Genomic DNA, 13876 nt, shown 5'->3' on the forward strand with positions numbered 1-13876 from the left:
CAGATAGTCCTCGTGTAGCTTTGCGCGAAATCCATAACAAACAAACAAAGGAAAGGCAGTTAGTGAACAACAACAACTAGGAACACCTGGAATATTCTAATCAAACAGGATTTAACCATTAATCTTATAACACATCCACGTCCCAAGGTGTGTGATGCAATTTATTATGGTATTAGAAATTCAAAATGTTATTATTGTGTTTTATAAAAGAGTTTGTGTTTTTAAACAGATTTCAGTTTTATGAAAAAACAAACAAAAAACACTCCCCTTTTCTTCTTCTTATAGTAAGGTGTTACGCATACTGAAGGTTTCTGAAAAGAGTCATTTATACAGTGAGCACTCTATTGGTATTTATCGATTATCTCTTTAACTTATTGTTTTAAAATGCACATCATTATTTGTAGTACGACATGTTTAGTTCTGAACTGGATACCATATTATCAGGGGCTTGACCAAGAGGATTGTGAAGGATGACTGTAGATCTTCAATTTGGAAGCTCTGCTTCCAAAAGGCCCCCATCTGAGATACGGTCTTTTAAGATGTTTACATTCTCTACGCTGTAACTCCCACTAACGTGAAAGTGTTAAATATGTGGCCCAATTATTTATCTCTAGATTTAACCTTTCAATGGATTATTTCAAACGTGAATATTTGTAGTATTTGTTTGGTTTATTTTGTATTGAACTAGGAAGAATAAGTTATCGGTTCTGACTTGTTTCGTTCCAGGTGGCGACAGAAGAAGTTATCTTTCTTTCAAGACCTTGGCATCCCAGGACCAAAACCAAGCTTTTTCTTTGGAAACCTGAGAGAGTTTCAAACAAAAGTATTGAGAAATTTATTTGAACTCTAATATTTTCAAAAAGAAGTTGAGGAAATTCTAAAACAAAAACATTTTAAAGTGTAAACAAATTCCTAACTTTGATATAATTGTATTATCAGAGTACTACTACAGCTTAGCTATAGCGTCTCACAGAATCCACAACCTATTAAAACCTTTGAAATCAAGGTTCGTGGAACTTCAACTAATTTACAATGTTTGAAAGATAAGAATTTTAAGCTACAAGATCTAAAACTTTGGTTTAGTTTTAATACGAGACAGATACAATTGTTTTATGAATTTTTCACCCAATAGAAAAGAGCTACAGAACTGACATTTTGGCTGAAGCATCTTGGGAACGTAATTTGTAGAAAACGAAGTAAAATATGTAAAACATTGTAAGAGAGATCCCAAATGAGAATGAATACAACGAAGGCATGATGAAGAATAAGGTTAAATTAAATTCATTTTGAGCCCCTGTTTACAGATCAAGACAAAAACTTTGCACAAACAACAACTACAATAACATATACAAACAAGCAACTCTGCACAAGCTATGGTTGCAATAAAAAATCAGAACAAACAAAGCTGCACAAAGAACAACAAATAAAAAACTGTGCACAAGCTGACGCTGCAACAACAGACCAAAAACTTTGCACAAACTACTGCGCAACAAAATATCAAACAAATATGCACAAACTACTGCTTCAATAACAAACCAAACAACTTTGCACAAGGTGCTGCTGGAATTACAGATAAAAACAAAGAACTACGAACAAACTACTGCAAAAATAACAGATCGAAACGAATAAAATTGCATATAGAAGTGAGGCATGCGTAGACTAATCATACTTTATATCAACATACGGCTTGCTCTCAATTGTTCTTGGTATATAATCAAAGTCCATAAATAACATGGATTAACCGACTATGTTTAACACTAAAATTTATTCTTTAATATCTACTGTCAGTATCTTGTTGATGAAGGTCAATAGAAGTAGTCAATAAGCTTGAAATATTTTCATCGTTATAGGCCTAGTGTTGGAACGAGGCTTAAGTAATTCCCAAAAGTGAATTGCAAAAGCGATCAACGGTAGTTTTGATAGATTACAGTGTTGGCTAAGATTTGATTTTATTCTCAGGAGAAATAAATAATTAGTGTTTTGTTCTGTTCTTAAAGGGTGCTATTAAGTGTCAAGAAGAATGGATAAAAAAATATGGAAAAATTTGTGGGTAAGTTTCGATCACAGTTTGTAGGAAGTAACAATATACCTTGTTTAAATAATAAACTGAATTTTGATATATCTTACACATAGCGCTACCTGTTGAACGCTAGTTTAAACTTTTCACCAAACTTCGCTCAGCTGCTGTTAGAATACAGCAAATAGAAATATTAAATATGGCTTTACTTTTATCTCTCGATTGAAAACTATTGCTTCTTTTTTTGCAAACTAACAAGTACGAAGAGGGATTTAGATATTTTAGTCCTAGTGTGTTTTAAGACATTAAATTAATTGATATAGTGATGAGGTGTTCGAACATTCTTACAGATTGAAGTAAATGTAAGGTAAAAGAAAATATTTTTTAATTATTAAATTAACAAAGCAACCATTTTCATCATACTTAGCATTAGATTATCCTAGATAGATAAAATCCTATTTATTACACTAGTATCCTTTTCTATCTGCTTGTCAGATTTATCTTTAATAATTGACCAATAAGATCATGTTTTACATAAATATATTTTAGAAAAGTATCATCATACGTTTTTACACAATCGGTTAAAAAGTGTGTGTGTTTAATTTTCTGAAAATGATTTGTTTTCTAGATTCTATTATGGACGTTTACCGATCACTATCGTAGCGGATTTGGACCTCTTGAAACAAATACAAATTAAAGATTTCCAAAAGTTTACGGGTAGACCGGTAAGAAAGCGCCACCTATAAAGTAATTTGAAAATGATAAGTTTAATTAGTAAAACAATGTCACACAAAACTGTTTAAATTACTAGAATGTTCAAAAGTAGATAACCCACATTAAGAAGCAATATATTCAAATTAGACCTTTATTCTAAAATGTTTGGAATAAATACATATTTTAATCAATAATTAAATAATAGGACTGAAATAACTAACAATTTTTCTTTCCATAACTAGTTTCAAATATACCTGCAGCAACATATAGTCATGCATTTTTTTCAGAATTTCTATGCAGGTGTTCTGCCATCTCAAGGTGTGGCACAAATACTTGTACAAGTTGGTATGGGTTGGAGTTCTCTCATTTGACTATGTTATTTGCAATATTATGTGGTATAGCTAACCCATGAATTATGTAATAACGTCGTTGATCCCTTTGTACGACGTGAAAGTTCGATCGGTTACCTTTCCATTGATCAGCAGTTGAAAATTAGGGAAAGTTATGTAATCGATTGCCTTTCCATTGATCAGTAGTTGAAAATTAGGGCAAGTTATGTGATCGGTTGCCTTTCCATTGATCACCAGTTCCAAATTTTGAAAATCTTTGACTGAAATTTGTATGTCTGAGAATCTGAGGCTGAAAGTATCTGTTATACCCAGTGCTAATGAGCTGGTGCATAAGGTGCTATCAGATCGAGTGTGTTCATACAATACCCAACATTCTTTGATACAAATTACTGTTTTATCAACACACTCGACATATCAGTTTATAGCGCTTCAAAATTGAAAGAAGATCCTACATATAAAAAAACAAGAGCTATGAGTAAATTATGTGCAGATATAAACTAATAACCACAGTGATTATGTATTACTTCTTTCTTAAAAACATTATTGTTGAAATACAAATAATGTTGATAGATATATATATAGTTTTTAGATTGTTAGCAACGAAAGTAGGGTAAGCCTCGTAACATCTTACAGTGGCCCGGCATGGCCAGGTGGTTACGGCGCTCGACTCGCAATCTGAGGGTCGCGGGTTCGAATCCCCGTCACACCAAACATGCTCGTCCTTTCAGCCGTGGGGGATTTATAATGTGACGGTCAATCCCACTATTTATTGGTAAAAGAGTAGCCCAAGAGTTGGCGGTGGGTGGTGATGACTAGCTGGCTTCCCTCTAGTCTTGCACTGCTAAATTAGGGACGGCTAGAGCAGATAGCCCTCGTGTAGCTTTGCACGAAATTCAAAACAAACAAACATCTTACGGTACACGTTTTTCTAACACTAAACTATCTTTATGATAATCGTATCTTATCCACTGCCTAAACGTATAATATCTTGCTTATCCCCATAGATGTTCATCCCTGGAGGTACGCAGCCATCTACCGAGTTCAGCTCACAATTGACTTTACAACGGGGAGAGCACTGGAAGGAAGTTCGCAGTCTCCTCACCCCAACATTCAGTTCCAGTAAGATGAGACAAGTAAGTATTGTTGTTAGTCTACAATTTAAATATCCGTTCGATATTGTCTGACAACTGCAACTATCGTCAGAAACTTTTATATAAAACTGTATTATCAAGTTTACTAGATTTAAACACTGCTTTTGCGATTAGTAGAAATCTCATCACCGAATACTAAGATGCCATTCATATAGAAAATATTAAGTATATCTATTTTTTCTGTATATTCATCCGTCTGTATGTCCTGTTTATGCGTCTGTTTATCTGCACGTATTGATAGGTATAAAGAAAGACAAATACTGTTTTAATTATCCCATTCTAGATTTGCAGTTTTCTTACGAATATTTTATTTTCATTTCATTTCTTAGAAACAGCGCAAAACTCACATGGTGTTGGTATATTATTTTATCATTCATATTCAACTGGACGTTGATTATAATGCTAAAAACAGGGTTTCAATACTCGTGTTGGGCACAGCACGGATAATCCATTGTATAAGTTTGTTTAACAACGAACAAACAAAATTGACTTCAAACTGAACGATAGTTCACAAAAACTTGTTAATTATTCTTATTCTGTGATAATGTTTAAATAACATTGCTAAACAACATTTAAATCAGTAACAATATTTACATATAGCTTTACCTAGCAGAATAATAATTATTATTAAATCTCCTGTATAAAAATATTAAGATAATAATTAAGATAATTATTTAACCCAATTACTATTATAAATGATAAATATAAATTTTATAGAGTATGTGTCAGTGCCTAAAGAATCTGTGAAATAACAAAACATAGTATAATAAAAAATAAATAGCTCATTAACATATAAACCTATATGTCAAATTATGTGCAATCTATAAGATTTAGTAATATTAAAGGCTTACCAAGATGTTTATTAATTACAAACAAAACCTATTTGTTATTCAAAGAGAGGCACTGTCTGTTATATAACTATTTTTATGCTAATTCGTCAGTTACGCAACTTCACTTGAAACAGTGTTTTTGGCCGTAAACCCATTAGCACTGCATAAGATTTGCGTTAGACACAATAGAATTAAAGTGTGCTTTAAGCCATTCAGAACACAAATAAATAAAAGTAATACGAAAAATCGTAACTTTATAGATAATTATAAATTATTATTTCTGCATTGTGATATATGAAATTTATAATTATGATATTTATCAATAGTTAATATACTAATGATAATTCTATACACTTATTTTTAGATTTATTATATTGTATTTAATTACACAGTCTGCAATAAGATGATTTGCATTTCAGATGACACCAATCATGCAGAAAGCTATTGGGATCCTTATGGAAAAAATTGACGAAAAAGCCCAAACAGAAGAGGACTTCGATATATACGAGATGTACCAAGAATTGACAACTGATGTCATTGGTCAAACCGCTTTTGGAATCCAGACAAATGTCCAGCAGAATCCAGAAGATCCCTTTCTAACCAATTGCAGAGCTATTTTCAACATTCAGACTTCCGAGTTTCTCATCTTTTTGTTAAGTACGTTTGAGTTAGGTTTTATTTCATAGGAAAATGTGCATTCATTCTTTTTTATTTACTAGTCATTTATTTTTGTTATTTGTTTTTAACTGTTAAATATATCCAAGAAACAAAATGGTGTAGTATTATACACATAAAGATTAGAAAATGTGGCTTTACTGCAGTACACCCTCAATGTGTGACGTCAGTATGTAACACAAAATCAGTATAAAGAACTCCACGTGTGTCTTATGTTCAGTTAAAAAGCTTTTCTAGTTTGCATAGCACAGAAATGTTGTTTTTTGAAATCAACAATCAAAAATCCAAAGCTCCAGTCGAGGTACCCAGACCAATTGCTATTAGGTCTATACCAATGTTCGTGATGTTAATACACATACACACATATATATATAGACTAACACAAGATACTCACGCTCCGCTGCGAGATTCTAAGGTCCTCTCATGATTCACAGAGGCCTCAAAGTACCAGTCAAGCGTCACTATTATCTTAATTATTTCTATAGCTACCCCAATGCGCCAATTCTTTAATTGATTTGTCTGTTGCCATTTTCCGAACTTAATTCAGTTCAGCACTTTTTAGAAGCAAATAATTTTAACTCAGAATCTCAGATTCGCTTTTCCTATCTGTGATTTTTATTTGAATTATTTTCATTCACCGAATTCTCCAGTATTCTCAGATGTTTATGTTGAAAAAGAGTATTTGGCAGAAAATCTCCACATATTGTTTATTCAGTAAGTGAGAATTGCGAAACAAATATGATACTTTTCTATTGACCTTCAGGGTATAGGGCCACAAATTGGCCAACATCTTTTGAGTCGAATCTAAAAAAATAATACCTATGTGCATAACCTCAGAATTCCCCCTAGTAAGCGTAAAAAGTTTCAGGTCTCTAGGTTCTTTCCGCTTGGAGCTATGGCGGTCACACACACACAGAGACTCTATTTTATTATTATAAATTATATAACACTGAAAATGTATTGTAAACTTGACTGATATATTTTGATTTTGTCTCTTTACTTTAAAATGCTATAAATTATTTAATATTTCTTTAAGTTTTTTTTTTAGATAAAAGTGTGTTTGGCTATGTATGTATCTCATCATTTCTATTTAACGAAAGTTAGCATACTTTATTCTTACGATCAATCTCTTCGAAAGATAATATAAAATACTCATACTGCTAATTAGACGAGAGAAGATTTCAAAATCAATAAATAAAATATAATTTCTGAAACTGAATATTTCGCAGGTTACTTCGTAATCTCTAATTTTGATCTGAACTGAAAATAGGTCAGAATTTTCCAATATCTTTGATTTTCCACTAGTATAGTACATATTAAGAAATACTAAAGATCCCATAATTCTTATTTCGTAGATTTTTTTCCCAAGAGTAATATGCAAACAAGATTGGATTTTAAGCGGGAATGAGGATCTTGTAAGAATGAAACTTGGTCTTAAGGCTTCGAGTGGTATAAATTGTCAAAGTTTGAAGTTCTGAACAAAACGAAACTACTTCTAAATGAAGATACAATACAGTTGACGAGAGCATAAGTCGAATTATTTAATACTTGAATGAAAATAATTTTTCATTTAAATTTGTAGAGAGATTTACTGAAAAACGACTTGATTTCAGTGTGCTTTCCTGAGCTTTACAACATCCTTTATCCAATTCGAAAACTGGTGGATGTCATATGGCATCAAATATTCTCAACTCCAGGAAGATCCTTAATCGAAGGAGTTACGAAAGTGATAGAAGAGAGACGAAAAAATCCAGCGGTAAGAACTTTTCTGTCTTTCATCATATCAATAATAACCGTTACTTTTACTCAGTTTTCGGAAAGAGTTTAATTCAAATTATCTCGTGAAATCGCTATAAAGAATTCTAATTCTGAAGTGGTATTTGGAGTAATTTCATTTAAAGGACAATGTTTCTCATCAACCATAATCCAGTGCAGGTGATGAAACTGGACTTTCATTAAATAGATCTGAGAATTGATACAATAATCTTCAACCTGAACGACGCCTTAGTTTCACGTGGGTTAAACGGAAAGTTAGAGACTCCTATGGTTCGGATATAGCTATCTCTAATTATTCAGTTCTGTAAAGGGCTCGAATCTGAAAATAAGGAGCGTTGGTCGTTTCGATCCGCAGACTGACACACTAATTATAAGGGCATGCTTGTTCAATATAAGCTTGAGTGTGATTTAATCTTGAAAATATCAGTTATCAAACAACACTGAAAACTAAATATATAAAAATTATTCGATAAAAATGAATAAAAACCCTCTAACCTTTCTTCTTTCAGGTTATAGGGGTTTTATTCATTTCTATCAAGATTTCTTCGTGCTTTTCTAACATCATGAATATATTCGATAAAATACTGTTGTTTGATATTTACATATGTCTTATGCATTTTAGTGTAAAAAATAGTCTTGCAGTGTTAAATAAATTATAATTAATTCGCAAAGTCTGTTTGGAAATTTTTGAAACTTAAAATTATTTACGATGTTTACAGGAATATAAGTTAGGCAAACTCTGATTTTATTTTGTTTCAAAAGTCAATTATACTCCTTTGCATAACATTGAAATTCTACTGGCAAATGGTTTTATTGGTTAATTTCATGCAAAGCACGTGTAAAACTTTGGTTTCTTCTCACATTTTTTGCCGCGGCTGAGCGGCTCTGAATTGTGTTTTTTTCAGTGCAATCTTTTAGCCCATAGCTCCGTCATTTCTTAACCGATTTGAGATTTAATTACAATTTTGGAATCAGGAAGTCAAATCCCCTTTATTGATGTATTGATCACACCCAACGTCTTACAGATTAATTATTCTAATCCTGCTTAAAATAATTTCAATTTGAAGGTATGCTGGTAGAGATCTTGATAAGTAGTAAAATTGAATAGGGTATACGTGCGTTCCACGCTTGGTATTCCTGGCGCAACAAAAATATAGCAAATAAAAAGGGGAAACAAAGGTCTCATAGATTAATTTATTCTAAATCTGCCTAAAATAATCTCAAGTACCGCGGCTATTGAGGATTCCCTATTGTTCTAGCTTCGAAGAGCTGATCTTCTTCAGATGATGTTGGATGCTCGAATGGCAAGAGAAGACATTCAAAATGTGACTGCAAAACAGCTGACCGCTGGTGAAGACGAGCCAACAGAAGATGTTTCTAAAGATAAAAAATGTAAGCATAAACCTAACGTATTTCAAGGATTAAAAACAAACTACACTGTTAAATTATCTACAATAACGGCCAAGTTACGAGTTTATATAAAAATTATTTTTTCGATCCTGGTTGTCTCAGGAATTGTTTAAGGATGATATCTATTGTTTCGTGGGGTTATTTGTATTCTATCTAACATCACCAGAGTGTGGGATTATTTTAGGATCGTCATGGAGCTGTGACGCTTCATGATCCTTTGATCAGTTCTGTAATAGGTTGGCCGTAGATAAACTGAGATAGTAGTTTTGGCGATTTTAAAGTTATCAGTTTCAACTCTGGATGGGTCAGTATTTGCTGATGAATTTTTATCAACTTTTTTTTTCAAGTAGAATTATTGTTCCTTCTGTATATTGGGCATGTGTAGATTTCAAACTTTAACATCTCACAGACAGACAGTATTTTTAGTGTAATATTTAATTGCAGTGTCTTTTTTTATTTGTATTCTTTTGACTGAGTGCCTTGTCTGTTACATGTTACATAATTATGGTAACACACAACAGTTACACATCCAGGAGTCACATAAGTGAGTAGTGGCAAAATTATTACTAGTAAAAAACACTATCATAGAAAACACAAAATTAAATGAAATATGTTGTAATAAGCACTAATGTGATAAGCATACACTCCACCTATTTAATTTAGTTTAATAAGCACTAATGTGATAAGCATACACTCCACCTATTTAATTTAGTTTAATAAGCACTAATGTGATAAGCATACACTCCACCTATTTAATTTAGTTTAATAAGCACTAATGTGATAAGCATACACTCCACCTATTTAATTTAGTTTACATCATGGCAGTTGCTCTTGGGGAAATTTGATAATATAAATAGTGTCTCAATCACTACTGTGTCTGTCGGCTAGCTGAACCTTGGCATATATAGTGTAGTTGGCATATGCTTATACAATCTTCTTTGCTTCCACTCATCACTGGTTTTCATGTTAACATACGGCTTATCAACGCACGATTGTCTTGCTTAAAAAAATGAATCCTCACCAAGACGAATCGTGTTCGTGGGGAAATTGTTGATGGAAAAGAATGTAAATTTTTTCACCAGTCATTGGTGCCTCTAGTTCATCTATACCCATGGATGAGCTGAAGCCCCAAAATTGTACTGATCCTCAACCATCCTTCATCGTAAGTGTTGTAAACTGACTATAGTACCTCTTGTCAAACAATTCGAGCTTTGTAAAGAGCACGTGTCTCCAGCTTTTCTCACTGATTGTGGTCCAGTGTTTGGTTCATCTTTCTTTTTACTTACCTCATCTCGGCAACGGTTTTTTAAACAGATTCAAATCCGTGATAATGCGTATCTCACTTCTTTAGGTAAGATTTACCGGTATTTACATTAAAGTCGTTGGCATGATTTGTAGACACAGATATAGAAACAAATATTCAATTATTCATTTGGATAAGCTAAAACTTTTTTTCTTTCTTTCCAAAGACGGCAAGAAGCAGATGAAGTTTGTCACAGATACGGAAATTAAAGCAAATTCTATCCTTTTCTTACTTGCCGGGTAAGTCTGGTGTCCACCTGTTATAGTAAGTACAATATTTCATGTAAAAACTTACCCTGCGCTATATATGTATGGTTATTCTATTTTGGAAGAAAGAAATGAAATGCTGTCGTATGCGAACAATCGAACAATATCTTTGAAATATTTTTGCAATGAAACTTTTCTTATGGATTTCAAATTAGCGCCAAAAGTCATGGTCATAATTTGGAAATTATTTGTCTAATGATGAAGTACCACAGTGATATATTGTTTGACTTAATTAACAAAGAAATTCATAGTGTAAAATTGCGATAAAGCTTACAGATCAATTGGGGAAATATCGTAATGGGAACTGTATTGTAAAGTGATGTTGTTATTTGTGAGTGAGTTTGTTGTTTTTGATGTGATATATCATCTTTCTTTTTTGCTGTGTGTGTTTTTGGATGAAAGAGTGAACATATATTTAAGTTTCTACCAAATGTTGATTTGATCCTGTTCTATTAAACCTATTATTTTAAAGTCAAGAACTCCATCTTCACACAATCCTTTGTTTGGTTAATAACTTATAAGTGTACGACATCTGGATCAGTGAATTAATTTACCAGTGATTATCTGTTAGGTATTGGTACTTTTACAATTGTAGAGAGCGTAGATGGAAACTGTATTTATATGTTTCGATGATATTTTTGTATTACACTAAATTTTTATATATATATAGATGTTTGTTTGTTTGTTTTTGAATTTCGCGCAAAGCTATCTGCATTAGCCGTCCCTAATTTAGCAGTGTAAGACTAGAGGGAAGGCCACCACCCACCGCCAACTCTTGGGCTACTCTTTTACCAACGAATAGTGGGATTGACTGTCACATTATAACGTCACCACGGCTGAAAGGGCGAGCATGTTTGGTGTGACGGGGATTCGAACCCGCGACCCTCAGATTGCGAGTCTGTGCCGTAACCACCTGGCCATGCCAGGCCATATATATATATAGATACATATAACATTTTCGTAAAGCATACAAACATAAGCATATCAAAGCTAGAAAAAAAACACTTTAAGTTTTGTTTATTTGAACAGTTATGAAACAACAAGTACAGCCCTCGGTTTCACAACCCATATACTGGTAAACCGACAAGATGTCCAGGAAAGGATTCGAGAAGAAATAAACGATGTCTTAGGGCAAGATGTAAGATTTGTGTTTTATTTATATCTATAAAGTAAGTTAGAACACTGGAACTACACACTTCGACAAATTCCATTTTAGAAGTTTTCTTATTATGTTTGAGAAATATTATTGACTACAAAATCCACGTACCTGTACGATAAAAGGCTTTCGCTTATGCTCAAATTATTGTAAATATATTTTTCATATGAATTCCAAACAAGGCATTAATTACTTGATTTCTATCTTAATATTTTTTATTTAAGGGTGTCCTAGATTACAACACAGTAAACGAACTTCGTTATTTAGACCAAGTTTTCTCGGAATCTCTGCGAGTGTACCCGCCAGTTATCACGTGAGTATGTTCTTCGTTTGATTGAAAGTGGCGCCTTTTACTAAAAACAGCATTTTGTCGTATAAATCATACACATCACTCACTGCTAAGCTCTTTGTATAAATAATCTAAAATAGTGATGACACAAAGTATACCTATCTTCTTTCAGGTTCATTAACAGAGTTGCTGACGAGGATTGCCAGCTTGGTGATTTTAAAATTCCCAAGGACACTGCTATACAGGTCCCTGTTTGGCAACTCCATCACGATCCAGAGATCTGGTCTGAGCCATACGAGTTTAAGCCTGAGAGGTAAACACTAGATTGGTAATTCGTGTTAAAAACTTTTGGTCATTTTCACGTTAACTTAATTCACACTTTTCATCGAAATTATTTATTTTAAGTTGCAGTGAGAATTGTGAAAATATACGTTCAAGCTTAATTGTTATAACGTCATGGTTTTTCAGATTTCTCCCCGAAAATAAGAAGGATATCCACCCCATGGCCTACCAACCATTTGGATCTGGACCACGAAACTGTATTGGCATGAGAATGGCGCAGTTGGAGGCCAAACTAGCTTTGGCCAGAATCTTACGCTCTTACAAACTAGTTCCTTCTGAGAAGACGGAAATCGTACGTTGCACGTTTTACAATATTTACAAACCTAGTTACCTCGAAATTGTACTTTTCTTACAATTGATGAAATAAGTAAATTAAGATAAATCACAAGATAAATATTAAAATAAGTAAAAAAAATATTATTTCAAATCATATTTAAACTATGTAGCAGAGATTTTTATTTCTTCCCTTGTCATTTTTCTTGTCTTTCAGGGAGAAATCCAATATAACGTCAAGTTCTTAACCATTGGTCCAGTACATGGCATTCACGTGAAAGTAGTTCCTGTCTAGTGGTGGCCTCTAGTGGAATGAAATATTCAAATATATAAGAAATCTTGAATTACTTACGTAAATGTATCAGTTGAGATTAAACACATTTATATTATCAACTCTATTCTGACTGAAAGTGTGGTTGTTAGTTTCTGTACTGTTAAACAGAAGTGTAATTATAGAACTAAAGTAAACTGAAGGATCTTAAGACCATTGTTTGTGATCAGTTGAAGTTACTGCAGTATGTTTCCTTGGGTGGTTTTTTTGGCAGTTCCAATGATTTTAAACAGATTGTTACCACGTGCTTGTTTGGTTCTGTGGAAAACAGACAGTAAACTTTAACAGATGCAGAGAAGCGTAGATTCATTCCTATTAATTTTATTACTCCGAGATTTTATGCACTTCCAAAAATACACAAAATGAATGACAGTATTAGACCAATTATATCGGCTACAGTTACAATGTCATATGAAATAGCTAAATATATAGCTAGGAAATATTCTAGTTTGAGAAATAAAAATAAATATACAGTCAAAAATTGTGTAGAATTTGTAGAAAAAATCAAGGATATAAAATTGAATAAGGATGATTTGTTAGAATCATTTGATATAATATAAGGATGATTTGTTAGCATCATTTGATGTAATATAAGGATGATTTGTTAGCATCATTTGATGTAATATAAGGATGATTTGTTAGCATCATTTGATGTAATATAAGGATGATTTGTTAGCATCATTTGATGTAATATAAGGATGATTTGTTAGCATCATTTGATGTAATATAAGGATGATTTGTTAGCATCATTTGATGTAATATAAGGATGATTTGTTAGCATCATTTGATGTAATATTATTATTTACAAAAGTTCCAGTTGAAGATGCAATTAAGTGTTTGAAAATACGTTGTTCCAAAATAGAACTTCAGTAATTGAGGCATTAATAGAATTTGCAAACTATTTGAATAGAATAGAACCTTCTATTCAATTTACTTATGAAATAGTTTGTCTATTAGAAGGATTTAATAGATAGAAGGATTTTTGCTATAGTA

The 13876-nt window shown here is 32.6% G+C and overlaps 1 protein-coding gene across 5 annotated transcripts in view; it reads left to right on the forward strand.

Annotated features, from left to right (window-relative positions):
* The window catches only part of LOC106469604 (cytochrome P450 3A11-like), a 78864-nt gene extending 65914 nt beyond the window's left edge, over positions 1–12950 (forward strand). For 3 of the 5 annotated variants that reach the window (XM_022398179.1, XM_022398176.1, XM_022398178.1), the window contains exons 2-14: positions 727–823; positions 1998–2050; positions 2646–2742; positions 4086–4214; positions 5482–5719; positions 7351–7493; positions 8773–8905; positions 10393–10465; positions 11522–11630; positions 11873–11961; positions 12110–12250; positions 12406–12571; positions 12770–12950. In XM_022398179.1, the coding sequence (XP_022253887.1) occupies positions 4086–4214; positions 5482–5719; positions 7351–7493; positions 8773–8905; positions 10393–10465; positions 11522–11630; positions 11873–11961; positions 12110–12250; positions 12406–12571; positions 12770–12847 (1299 nt within the window). In that variant the 5' untranslated portion in view covers positions 727–823; positions 1998–2050; positions 2646–2742 and the 3' untranslated portion in view covers positions 12848–12950. The remainder of the gene's footprint in view (positions 1–726; positions 824–1997; positions 2051–2645; positions 2743–4085; positions 4215–5481; positions 5720–7350; positions 7494–8772; positions 8906–10392; positions 10466–11521; positions 11631–11872; positions 11962–12109; positions 12251–12405; positions 12572–12769) is intronic. The other 2 variants (XM_013930107.2, XM_022398177.1) reach the window with 1 other exon arrangement.
* Positions 12951–13876: the final 926 nt, after the last annotated feature.

Source organism: Limulus polyphemus, unplaced genomic scaffold (genome assembly GCF_000517525.1).
Source record: "Limulus polyphemus unplaced genomic scaffold, Limulus_polyphemus-2.1.2 Scaffold3567, whole genome shotgun sequence".
Taxonomy (NCBI): Eukaryota; Metazoa; Arthropoda; class Merostomata; order Xiphosura; family Limulidae; genus Limulus; species Limulus polyphemus.